This window comes from Barbus barbus (assembly GCF_936440315.1).
Source record: "Barbus barbus genome assembly, chromosome: 13".
Classification (NCBI taxonomy): domain Eukaryota; kingdom Metazoa; phylum Chordata; class Actinopteri; order Cypriniformes; family Cyprinidae; genus Barbus; species Barbus barbus.
Window position 1 is genome coordinate 25033912 of NC_136741.1, and position 14094 is coordinate 25048005.

Here is a 14094-nt window from a genome sequence, read left to right on the forward strand (position 1 = left end):
TTTGAAAATGTGGAATTTGAGGGTGCAAAAAAATAAAAAATTAAGTTTTGATATATTTACGGTAGAAAATTTACAAAATATCTTCATGGAACATGATCTTTACTTAATATTCAAATGATTTTTTGCATAAAAGAAAAATCGATAATTTTGACCCATACAATGTATTGTTGGCTATTGTTACAAATATACCTGTGCTACTTATGACTGGTTTGTGCTCCAGGGTCACATATTGCTGAACTGCATATGATGAACTGCAACTGGGATTACTCTGCTAAGAAACCTGTGTGAACCACTAAAATAGACAACAGTTGGTTAAAACAAACTGCAAAAATTACTAAGAAAAAATTTCTAGCATCATTTGTTTGCTCTTGATTTGATGTTCTGTTATCAAATGCAAAGCAGTTTGCCAGAATAATACTGTGCTAGTGTGTGTGCTGGGAACAGAAGTCTTTTCTGCATGCAGCTGGCTGCGTCGTTTATTGCAGCTGTGGCATTGCAGACCTTTCAGTGTGATTGTAATGAGATAAAGGTCGGTTCACTGACCTGAGCTCTATGTTTCAGAGCTACACACAGCTGGGGATAGATAAGCAGAAACAGGGGCCTGGCTGGGTCAGTGGCCCTGAGGTCGAGTGGTCACTGAAGTGTGGACACTATCCACCCACAACCCCTAACAGACTTAGACAGGAACAGATACATACCTGCAGAACCCTTTGTGCTTTTAAATTGGTTTGAAGAAATTCCCATCCACTGCAGTTGCAAACTGAAACCTCTTGTTAGTAAAAGTGTACTGAAAATAAAAGCTCACCACAATATTTTGAAAGCTCATCAAATATAAAACAATAATTTATTATTTCTCTCATTTTACAAGACATCAAATTGCGTTTCTAGCTAATGACTTGTTAAACTGTATTATCTTGCTGTAATACAATGGAGACCTATACAAAAGGTTTTTTGTTTACAACAGACATTAATATCAACAATAATACAAACAGATTTAGATTTCAATAAATGGCTGCACTTTGATGCATGTCTAATGTAACAGTAGCTGTGTGAAATATGAACTTCAGGGAAAAACAGCACCTTTTCTTTAAATTCTGTAAAGCAAATTTATTTTTGTTGTAAAACCCTGTCTGAAAAGTATATAATAACATCTGTGTGATGACCATTAAGCTAAATATCTGTTACTTTAATAAGCAATATGTATGCATAAAAAGTACAATACTGCTGACTGTTAGTTACTTGAAAGAAAATAAAAATGCTGATGGTTGTGATGCTTGATGGTCTTTGTATTTTTTTCCAAAACCTTGTAAAGAGGCCGATTGGTCATTCATCATTTACTTAATAGAATATTCAAAACCACAAGCACAACATAGAAATGAACAGAGCAAATAAGAAAACACCTTCTCATCACATGTATAAATCCATTCTATTCAATCTTTGAGACTCTCATTGTACCTTCTCTTGGCAAATGTCAAAGTTCCTTCAGACAAGGCATTCATATTTCCTATTTACAAATGTTGCCGCATTGAACGAGGCAGGATTGTCTACCCCAATCGGTAGTGTCCTATACAGAACATTACAGAGCCTACACCGTGGTCACTGACAGTAGGGAGTTGTACACTCGTGTCCCATCGGGGGACTTTGTACCATGGGTCAACAGTTCCTGGATAGTCATCCAGTTGTCAAAGATTTTCTTGTTCCGCTTCTTCATCATCTTTTTGTGACTCAGTTCAATGATATTGACCTCCTTCTTGTCTTCAGTGATGCCCACTTGCTCCTTCAGACAGTCCATACGGCTCTGCTTCATAAATTCCCTGCGCTGACGCTGTTCTTTGGCACGGACGGCGTGTTGCTTGCGCTCCTCTTTGCTCCAGTAGCGTCCCATCTTCATCTCGCTGATGGCATCGTCGTCTGTAGTCATCCCGCTGCGCTCCTCTCGGATCCGTAGGGCTCGCTCTTTCAGGAGCTTGTCCCGGACAGGCCGCTTGGTAATGTAACGCGTACCGTCGCTGCGGATCTTCACTTTCCATTCCATCTTGGGTCCCAAGTCAGCAGAAGCGACGGGGTCCCGGCACATGCTGACTAGGCTCATTTGGCTTTGGGCGTACTCCACCGACTTTTGCTGGATCAGTTGCATATAGCTCTGGTAGTGCTGGGCATGGGCTGGGATGTGGGCGTGTTTGTAGGGCGACTGGGGCTGGGCATGGCGACCAGCTTTGCGTTCTCGGATTTCAGGCTGGGTTCCAGCCTCTGACTCTTTTGACAAGGTCGGAAGACCTCTGTTAGGGCTGCAAGCCTCTTGGACGGGAGAGAGCAGAGGTTTGAGAATTCTGCAGGCACCCGAGGTACCACTACTCGCCCCTGCTTCAGCCTGATTTTCATTTCCACGTCGCAAGGAGTTGTCTGGGGAGAGCTCTAGCGTGAGCGGCGTGCTACGACAACTTTCGCCTGTGTTGTACGCGCTTGAGCTGTCCTTGTCTGACTTTTCTGGGAGTTCGCTGATGTCTGCTAGCTCGTGCCGTCTTGCATCCACACTTGTGTTGTAGTTGCGGAAGCCGCTGTTATGGAGCATCCAGGACTGTTCACGGCACTGCTCACGCAACTGCTGCATGCGGTGTGCTCGGACTATGCTCAGGCACTCAAGCTCAATGCTGCGGAGCTCCTCATTCAGAAGCTCCAGCTCTTTGTCTACGCCCTCCTCGCCAGCGCTGCCCTGTCCACCACCTACGCCGCCACTTGGCCAGAACAAGCTCTGCTCTGGGGTACAACTGCTGCCCGTGCTCCGCATCTGGCACTTGAGCTCCAAAAGCTCACGAAACCGCTCGCATTCGTCAGAAGGAAAGTCACCCAAGAAATCCGCATCCGCATAGTCTGCAGAAATGAAGGACTCGCTGCTGAACGGGAGGTCACCACTGCCTAGGGTGTCCTGACTGTAGGCGAGTCTGCGCCGGCTGCCTAGTGTGGTGGAGGCGCTGGTCTGATCATCTGCAAGATTCTCCTGCTCAGAACTCTCATCGTTACGAGTGCTGTCGTCTGTGCGGCCCACTCCACTGTCCTTCTCATGGTGGTGGGAGAGCAGCGTAGCAGTGTCTGTTGTACCTCCATCCTCCTCGTGCTTCTTCTAAAACAAAATAAGTCAGTGAATGTCAAAAAAAGCATATCCAACTGACTTACAAAAGAGGAACAATAGCAATTTGTCAAGGAGTCAACAATATTCTTAATATACAATGCTATGTTTATTTGACAACTAGATTAGGAGGCAAGCCACTCACAAGCTCACAAGTTCACGTGTGTAGGTGCATTGGTTTAAGGGTGTGGAGGTGGATATTTGTACAGGCTTTCCCAAAGTTTCTCTGAGACACAGAGACACGTTAAGCTGTATACGTAAAAATTTTGTATCGTATCAGCGTTTTGGGAGCCTGAAACCGCTATTTCTTGAAGCCAGGTTCCGGAGTGGATAAATCTGAAAACTACACCCTTGCGTTTTTGTGTGTACAGCCAATCCGTATATTTTGTAAAACGATGATGTCATCACCCCACGTCTCCACCCTAGTCAGACACTGCTACATCACGTAACAGCAACAACAATGGCGGACTACATGCTTGTGTTCATGGTGCAGAAGCTACTGAGCCTATTAGATTTACAAAAGCAAAAGTTGTCTTGCTGTTGTGTTGGGTTTGTATACAGCACATAAGGTTTATGCACATGCTCCAAGTCGTCTTCTCCATTTTTAGTGTATCTCTGTGGCAGAATTACAGTGCCACATACTGGTCTGGCATGAATACTACATCATTTTGAGTCGGAGTTCAGTGGTTTTGTGTGTACGCAGATATTCCTTGAGATGATACTTAATTTGTGTTTAGTATGAGGAAAAAAAAAGATTGGAATGGGAAAGCTCTGGCTTAGTGTGGATGAGCCCATAGAGGATGTTTTTGAAAACTAGATGGCAAAGTTTCTAGCTTTGGCATAATGAATAAATAAGCAATTATTCAATACCGTCTAGGACGAATCTGAACACATTAGCATTTATATTACAAATTCAGAGCAGCCATATGAGATCTGACCACCTCCAAATTGGTTCAATTAGATGCCAAGAAGCATTGGACCCTGTTTACACATGTACATTGCACAGTCCACTTCAAATCTGATCACCTGAAATGGATGTTAATACCAGATGCAAATGGGACCTCAACAAGTCATGCTTTCTTTTAAACTAAAGTCCCATCTTGACTGCTTTACCTCCTGCTCAGTGATGGACACAGAATTTATGATTGATGTGTAGGATGTCAAGCCATGACAGGCTGAGCTATGACTGACTGATATGCCTCCTGACCGACTCCACGAGTGACTTTCTGATGGATTTGCTGTACCTGCTGGAGCATGCTTGCTGTGAACTGCATAGCCTGATGGTGTTGTTGCTCTAACATATCCATGTGGAGGTCATCCAGGTAGTCGTTTCTGTCATCATCCATCCAGCCTTCATCCAGCTAAAACAACCAGTGAAAAAAGGAGAAAAGCTATCAGCTGTTCTTCAAAGCAGGTGAACAGCATGAATGGTGTGATTGTGGCTTGGGTCTCTCACCTGTATCTCTGGTCGAGCCAATAGCAGGCACACATTTGGGTGTTCTTCACTCGTTAAAAGAGCCACTGCTTCTTCACAGTTCTGAATCTCAATGCCATTGATCTGAGATGTGGAATAGAGATTTGTTTAGAAAAATGCCTAAATGTGACAGAATAAGACAAATGACATCATTGATATGCAGCAAACCTGGATGATTCGATCTCCCTCTCGAATTCGTCCATCTTTTGCAGCAATGCTGTTCGGATCAATCTGCACAATGAGGAAAATTGGTGACCAACAATAAACACAATGAATCTAAATGGCTTGTAAATTATAACTGAAACCACAAGGGTTTTAAAGAACACACCTCGGACATTAGCATGCACAAAAATGGCTACTTTTATAATAAATCTCACCTCACTGACATAGATCCCAGTCTCATCTTCATCATCGGTCCTGTAGCACACAGTTAACCCCAGTTTATCCTGGATATTAGTTCTGTATAAATCCACTTCCTGAAAGAAGAGTGTGATATTTTAATGCACAGCACTGACTGAAGTCATTTGTAAGTAGACTTGCTGAACAGTGCAAACACAGCAGCTTAATCATAACATTGTACACAATCGGTTGTCTTGAGCTACATGTTTGAATAATTTTCACAGATTAAAGAGTGCTGCGACAGAGCTACACGCTGCCACAAACATACACATGAGTCGAGTCTCATTTGGTCTTGTCAACACCTGTAATCTACAAGATACATATGGAGATCACAGCTCTCACGGGGCTGGTATCACAGAAGCCACGAATGAAGCTGTTATTGAACAATCAAACAGTTTACTGAAAAACCTGGCATAATCTAAAACAACCAACAAATGCTCTGCCATCAATCTTAGTCAATATAAACAGGCGAATATCATGAATACATGTCCAAGTAAGGAAGTACTTAATATTATATATATACTATTTAAAATGTTAGGATCTGTTTAAACAGTGATATTGTAAAACAATTACAATTTGAAAATAACTGTTTTCTATTTTAATCTATGTTTACAATTTTAAAATATAATTTATTCCTGTGATGGCAAATCTGAATTTTCAGCAATCTTAAGTCTTCAGTATCACTTCAGAAATCATTCTTTTATGCTGATTTGGCACTCAAGTAACATTTCTTATATTTAGTTGAAGACAGTTGTGCTGGATAATATTTTTTGTAAAACTGTGATACTTTTTTATTTTAATCAGCATAAATTCAAGGCAGTACAACAAATACTACATGATTAAATAATATATTTTTGCCATTTTTTCGCATGACAGTATTGAGATTTGAGATGATGTTTTGTATTGTGGTAAAGAGAACTGGTGGTGGAAATGTGCCTAATTGTGACAAAAATGATGTCCAAATGTATAACATCTAAATTACCCTAAACATACACATCAACTGTTTTTACATATAACTGAAAAATACTATTGCTTATTATTTCCTTTGATGTTGGGGTGAAATATAAATGCTAACATGCTTGGCAGTTATCATGAGATTGATCCAAGCAGTAATTTTCATAAATGTCTCAGACCTTGATCCTTTCTTTGAGTGTGAATTTGCTTATGACCTTATGCTTATGCTTGAAGAAGTATTTGATAAGCTGGTTAGTTCCTTACATAATATGATTACGACATGTCTGCCAACATTGCACTACGGTAAGAAAACACTGCATATTAGTGCATTTCTACCTTACAGCATCTAAAACTCTCTTTCCTTTGTCCTTGAAGTGAAAAGGAGAGCATTAATCAAGGTAAACAAGGCAGGAGGGTGGTGGAGTTGTTGGGCATTCAGATTGGCCCCATCCTGGTCATTGATCTCTGTCTGCAGGGCTCCCACTGCGGCACCTGGAGGCCCTCAGGGGCCAATGAGAGGTCGTCGAGAGTGCTGCGTGCAGAGCATCTGCTGCTATAAGTCTCTGAACTTCATCTCTTTATGGACTCGTTGTTGACCCCTCATGACTCCCTGCCCACCACTATCATTACAGCACAATCTGTCTATGCTTATTGTACACTTAGATCCATCACACCACTTCTAGTCTAATTCCAACCCATCCGATTATCTCTTTTCATCGATATAAGTCAATGACAAAAGTAAATAATGATATCCTCGTCTCGCATCTGTTCAAGGGAACAGGGCTAAAAAGGCTACTTGATATCAGTACAGCTGATTGCTTCAGTGCCTATGTGAGGTTATGGATGGTGTGGTTGGTCAATTCACCAATAGATCAGTGGAGACAGTTTGCATCAGGCCTGGCGTCAGCATGTTTTAATTCACGTTTCAGGGATGACAGAAGTCAGAAGAAAAGAGAGAGATTCTGTGTGGCATTACCTCATATTCCAGCTCTTCTCTTTCTATCTCATGCTGCATGCCCTCTAGGAAATCATTGGGGTCAAAGTATTCATGAGCAGGAGAGTGTCTAGAAAACATGAAAACAAAACCATATTATACCATAAAGAACAACATTATAGAGGAACAGTGCTTGACAAATGACTGCTGTATTCAAGCTTTAGAGGACTGATTAATACATTCTATGAAATGTTACCAGTTTGGCTGAACTGCCAATTTGATCACATCTTATATGCTTCTGTGTGTGAGATTTTTTACTCTTATAATCACTCAAATTTGTGCTTTTCTTATTGATGACAGAATAATTATATGACAAACGACAGCAATATTTAATACGAAATATTTTAAATTATTATTATTATTATTATTATTAAATTGAAATAATCTTCAGATTTAAAAAAATATAATGAAAAAGCAATTTCAGAGCTGCAACTATCAATTTTATAAATTTATATGACTCCAATTTTTATAAATATATGTGATCTTTTTTTATTCTTGTACAGAGCAAGTCATAATGTATTTAATAACTCTTTAACAAAGTATAAGACTTAAGGTAAAAACAAGCTTCTGCAGAAATGAAATATTAGAAAGCTTAATTTTAGTGTGTTATGAAAATAATTAAATCCTCCTCTCTTGGTTACTAAGTTCCTGTCAATAACATGTGAGAGACAAACCCTGAGGATACACGAAGTGAGATGTGAGAGGACAGATATTGTGAGAGGAGAAAATGCAAATCCAAATAAATGAAAGCAACTTAATTTCATCTTGTGCCTTGGGCCAAAACATTGTTAGTTTTACAAGTATATTAAAGTTTAGATGGTCTGGTAGAACAACTTTTGAATTATGTGCAATGGCACGTAATTGCTAGAACGTGTTTTACTCTCTCTGCCAGCATAATCTGCACTGGCTAGGTGTCAATCATAACTGAAATCTGTGATTTGCATTGTGACTGGTCCAGGGAGCTGTCACTCACCCCTCTGGCAGCAGGTACTGCTCAAGCACATCCACAGGCGGGGAGGACGTAGGCAGCTTGCTGAGGGCCATGATATGCTGGAAGGTGATGTCTGTCTGGGTGCTGATGTCCACTACCTGTGCTTCCCCACTTGGGCCCGTAGGTTTGGGCCTGGGAGCCCGGCGTAGAACCTGGACCATAATTGGCTCTTTAGCCATACGGAAGGCCTCCACGGCCTGGTCATGTGTTGCCTTTGACAAGTCCTTTCCATTGACCTGTTGAAACACACAAACATAACAACACTAACATTAAAAATGGTATTAGCATTAATGCATGAGGAGTTTTGCATACAACTGAGCAGCCAAAAACTACTCCACTGTAAACTGTAAAGCTGCACCAATATGACAAATCCATTGAAATTGAAAACCAAGGGAGCAAACCATTAAAAACAACCATTACAATAGAACAAAGCATCTGTAGTGCCTCTCGCTGCTTTCAGGGGTCAAAGCTAGACTCAGAAAAACAACAACATAAATTAGAAAGCGTTCTCTTGCTAATTAATCGGGGTCATTAAACAAACTGAACCGGGGAAATGTATTTAGCCAAGTAATTTGAAGACGAGGGCCTCCCTGGAAGATGATGTGGGCGCTGTACATGAGGAAATTAATGTGAGGTTCAGGGCCGAAGCACGACACACCAATCAAGAGCAGTGCTCTGCTGATGCGGGCTGAAAGAAATTAAAAAGAAGAGGTTCAAAGCAATCTTTAGTGCAAAGAACCAAGGCCAGATGGGGTCTGAGCTGCATGCAAAAATCAGAATTGTTGCTACCCTTACAAAAAAGTAATATGGAGGTAACAATAAATAAATGCACTGTAACACCATAACTAAAAATAAATAACTTGCTTAAATTAAATTAAATGAACACATGTCCAAATTGTTGCTGTGTAAAATTATTTGTAAAAAAGAAATATTCACTACAAAAGGTTTTGGTTAGGCTGATGTCAAGCTAAAGCCAACAGCTAACACACATTCATTAGGATGCAAAAGCATGACAGTTTTTGTTTGCGTGTCTGCTAACAGGGTGTTTGACCTTGGGTGAACCGTCTCTCTTATCTCAGAGCTTATAGAGCTTTTCCCCATGTGCTCGTCTCAACAAACAAAGCATTCCCCATTTGTTCATTTTTGATTTCTAGACGAGAGACAGCTTTGATAGGATCTGTGCTTGAGGCATTCACATCCACTTATGCAAACCTGCTCGTACACACACACACACACACACAGGCTTACAGTAGTAAGGGTGTGATGAAATTCATGCAAAAAACACAAGAAATTGGGTGATGCAATGCTTGAGAACACACAAACGCCTTATTAGTGCACACAAAGTGAATACATCCAAATGCGTGCACACATATTTTTACATAGAAATACTGAAAATAATAGTTTAGCAATTAATTTTCTGAGCAGCATTGATGATTTTCTTCAGTTGTATGCCATATTTTTTGTCAAATATTTCCACACCTTTATCACAGAATCGAACCTCTCAAACAGCTTTTAGAAATGCATCCACTGAAATTATCTGAGGATTCTATATTTTCACTATAAATAAATAAATCAATCACTTGTGAGAAATATACATAGTCTAATTCACAAGCTGCTGGATCCCATTCTCGAATTTCCAAACAGGCAGGATCAGAGCACTTCAGCTTTGAAGAGAGAATATGTTAGTAACCAAGAGGATTAAACCTAATCCTTGCCTGAGAGATAATTGGAACATCCAATATGAATCCAAATTCTGTAACTTTCAAACCGAAACAAAGATTCACCATCTCTAATGGAACTCTGTGGAAGCCTTTTAGAGAATGTTTGCCAAATTGATGTTCAATTGCAGTTTAATGGTACAGTATAAGATGGTAAAACCATGGTGCATTCATTATAGGTAGTATGGTCTTGAAAATTTATATATCATTGTATTTATGTGATGATAATATGACACTACCACAATTATTGAATTGTAGTACTAGGGTATATTTCAAAGTACCGGAGTATTACCATCAGAAATCATGGTGCGTGTCCAAAACGACATAGTAGCAGTACTATATTATTTTTACTATATGTCCATGGTACTTTAATAATATCATGGTGTTACCATTTTACATGTGCAAAAAACATGTCCTTACAAAACATCGTGACATCGTCAAGGTATGTACATGGTACTCAAAAGTCCTTGTATAGAGGGTAGGGTGATATTAAATAAACAAATAAATCTGTATATAATTTAAAACTGAACAAAAGTTAATTGCTTAAATCATGGTATTTACACTGAAATGTCCTTCAGATAATCACGGCATTACCATGGCAAGGGTCCAAAACCATGGTACTCTGGAGGTAGTACGGTTTCTAAAAATCACCGTTTTACAACATATGTATAAAAAACATGAAATACCAATGTACTATTTTTGCCATTACTGTAGATAACAGTTCTTTTTCTTTTCTTTATTTTTACCTTTACTTCCTCTGTGTAGATTTTAATTTCCTCTCTCTTTCTGTCAGCCAGGTCAATAACACAATCATCCCTTTCTGTGTGTAGAATCATCCCTTTCTGGTTCTCAGTAGGACTTAAGTGCATAGGAATCCCTCTCCTCCTCGTAGCCCATGACCCCGAGACAAAGCCTCAACCCTGGAAACGTTCTGCCTCACTGCCTCTCCAGCAAGGAGGAGGGGGGGAAACGAGACCCCCATTCACACAGCTCACCGCTGACACATCTCTCTGAGGAGTACACACAGCAGAACGGTGCAAACTGAGCCTCTTCACCCTCTGTTTAACACAGAGCCGCTGGAACGGCTATTCACAGCTGACACATGTTATTCCATTAGATGTCTACTGACTGAGTCAATGAACAGAAACAATATTCATACACACACTATGAAATGTCAATTGTAATATAGAAACCTCACACTAAAGGTCTAGTCACATTTATCATTGTTTGGCGAAATTCTGTCATTTCAATAGGAATCCACTCCATGCGAGAATTATCAGTAATATACATTTTAATTAAATATTGAGTGTGTATACAGTAATGCTTTATGTATTTATATATATATATAATATATAGTAATATTTGTATATTATATATATTCTAATTTAAAACAACTATTGTCGGTAATGTAATTTATTCATGTGATGGCAGCGCTGAATTTTCAGCAGCCTTTAATCCAGTCTTCAGTGTTCCATGATCCTTCAGATATCATTCTAATATGCTGATTTGTGAAAACCGTGACACACGAACACATAGCCTTGCTCTAAATCTAGATCTGGGTCTTGGTTTATGGCCTTCAACAAGTCTGCTATCTATTTCCAATGTAGTTAATGTGATATTCACCTCAATCACAAGTTAGTATGCTATCTTGACCATTATAGATAATTTCAAGAACTTCATGGCTCTGAAGGCCTTAAAGTCATTATTCTAACTCGTTTGTATCAGAATTATCAGAAGTCAAGGCAAAATCTGCCTGTTAATCCTTTCTTATGTGAGATAGATCGGACCTTTTTCACACCACTTGTCAATATCAATAAACTCAATAAAAAGTCAAAATTGGGAGACACAACAATAGAAATATCAGAAGCTTGACTTTCCCATTATATATATTGTCTTCAGTTAGGCACATATTTTATACTCCAAACATTATGAGTTTAAGAAAAACATAAAAACCAAGCATCTTTCAAACTTGACAGATGAAGTTTAAGCTTAAGGCTTTATTCCCAGAATCCCTCAAAGAAAATATTCACTATGTGTGAGTCCCGTCTAGAGACTTAATTCCTCTTTTCTTCCAAACATAACAGTCCTGAAGAAAAAAATGGGTGCAATTTGGCAGGGATGGATTTGGTCTTTCAATGTGTATGTATGTGTGTTATTTCATTCAGAAGCAGGAAACCTCCTTACTGTTCTGGCTGACTTGAAACACAGCAACCTTTATACGCTGCGGCATGCCGTCTCAGTGTGGATTAAGCAGCAAACAGAGGGAAACTAATGCCTCTGATAAGCATGGACGCCTGCTAAAAGACGCCGCTGTTTACTTGCTCTTAATCCTGTTTAAGCATGAGACCTTCTGTTATCCACAGAGGATCAATAGTGGGAGGCTAAATCACTTCCTTCAAGCTTCCTCTGTCCTTGCTTTCTTGCTTTTTTTTATTTTTTATTAATGAGTTGTCCGTCACTTTCTGTTTGAAGAAAGTACAGTTTCCCACACTCTACCAAATAAAAAGATGCATTTTTATTTTTTTCCTTAGCAGCTTTTGAGGTTATAACCAGGCCCAAACAAGTCCAGCACTCACAGAACTCTAGAGTTACACAGAATTTGAGCCATATTTCATTTACTTTAACTTTAATATGTTAGCAGAAGTATTCATATTCCCACTAAAATCATTGGGGAAAAAAATCTGCAGATTCCGTCTGGGCCTGGTCCTAAGCTAGTCTGGTAAACATGAGGTGAATTCCTAAGGAAAAATACAGTAAAAAGTGTTTAGTTTTTAGCATCCAGAGTATGTGAGAATGAAGAGTAGTGAGAACTTCAGATTCATCTGTATCCGTGGCATTTGCATGAACCACATTTCAAGTGAATTATTTTTAAAGAGGACACCTGTTAATAGTTACTGCCTCTAAAAAACATTTTTACAGTTGTTTTGCTTTTTTCATAACTCGTAAGTTCGTGCTTGTCTAAGATTAAGTTAAAACTGTTTATGTAAGAAACATGTAACCAAATATATACCATTGGTGAGGAAAATCGAAAAATAAATTAAAATATTAAAATTTGTCCCACTCAGTGTTTATGGAGGTTACAACCAAGGATTAAAGTATTTTATTCTATTTGCATAAAATGAAACTCTTACACCGTTTTACTGTAAGCTGTAGTGATATAGAGCAATGGCAACTAACATATTTTTTATTAAGTGATGTAAAAAAAATAAAAACTAAATAAAATAGAATAAAAAATATGGACTGGCCATACACCCACTGTTTTTCCCTACCTACAGCATCACCACAACCCTATAATAGGCATAATGAAAAAAAAATAAAAAATTTATTTAATATAATGTAGGCAAATGAGATGTATGCAAAGTTGCTGACATTTTACCTCAAACGCACTCATTGTTCCAGTCACGTGTTCCAGGCCGATTAGTTACTAAACATATATTTGACAAATGATGACATACCATATAAAAATCCATCTGGGCAAGCTACCACTGGAAATGCTGACAATGCTGTCATCATACACTTGCACATAAAGCCTTTAGCACCCATGAATGTTTAAAGCAGTTCTTTCAGACACAACAGCTCAGTATTTTTTAAAGTGAGCAGCACAGCAAGCGCTATTTAACCACTATAAGAGAGTTCATTCTGAATATAAATGAGATATAACAGGCTCATCATCAGCATTCAAAATCAGCCAACTGCTCCAGCCTAGAGAGTTCAAACTTCTCTGTTAGCATGTTTAATTCATGACTCAGCATGGACACCAGGGAAGCATGTCACCATTCACCCTCCCCAACATGCATACACTCGATACTTTATGCTGTTCAACTGTCTTGTCACATTCTAAAAGAATAACAAGTCTCTGGAGTGGAAAAGTCTCTGATGGAAATGCTAATAATGGTTTAGCTTCTCAGAAATGGGTCTATTAATATAAATGATTCATAATCAAGTCATCACTTTGGTTAGAATGGATAAAGGCTGGCATGATTTGCTTTTACTATTTCCTTTCACGTAATTATGAAACAGACAGCAAAAACAGTTGACCCCTATCATTAGACAGAACAAATGGCAGACGTTATATCACGAGTGAAAAACAAAGACAGTTGGGACACTTAATCTGGTCTTATTTCATTTTAATTGCGAAGAATCTGATGCATCTGTGCAAATAAAGCTGTCCATAAATCGTGCAGGCACACCTGTGTTTGTCTATCACAACTGCGCCAGACTTATGGAGGCTAATGACAAAACAATACAATCTATTCATATTCTCCACTGAGAATATGAACATGGATATATTTATACAGACATGGACATTTTTGCTGCAAATGGACACTATGTTTCTTCATGCTCAATATGTTTTGTCTATACCTTAACATGTTTTGTCGAACTGGGTCTATGAGCAACTTAAACAGTTATGTCTTTACTTTGCTACGGTAAATCAAT

The 14094-nt window shown here is 39.0% G+C and overlaps 1 protein-coding gene across 1 annotated transcript in view; it reads right to left on the minus strand.

Moving 5' to 3' along the window:
• Positions 1-816: 816 nt before the first annotated feature.
• The window catches only part of pdzrn3b (PDZ domain containing RING finger 3b), a 90234-nt gene continuing 76956 nt past the window's right edge, over positions 817-14094 (minus strand). The window contains exons 4-10 of the mRNA XM_079432621.1: positions 7922-8175; positions 6931-7018; positions 4979-5077; positions 4770-4832; positions 4584-4685; positions 4372-4488; positions 817-3121 (exon numbers count right to left, since the gene is read on the minus strand). Coding sequence (XP_079288747.1) covers positions 1586-3121; positions 4372-4488; positions 4584-4685; positions 4770-4832; positions 4979-5077; positions 6931-7018; positions 7922-8175 — 2259 coding nt within the window. The 3' untranslated portion in view covers positions 817-1585. The remainder of the gene's footprint in view (positions 3122-4371; positions 4489-4583; positions 4686-4769; positions 4833-4978; positions 5078-6930; positions 7019-7921; positions 8176-14094) is intronic.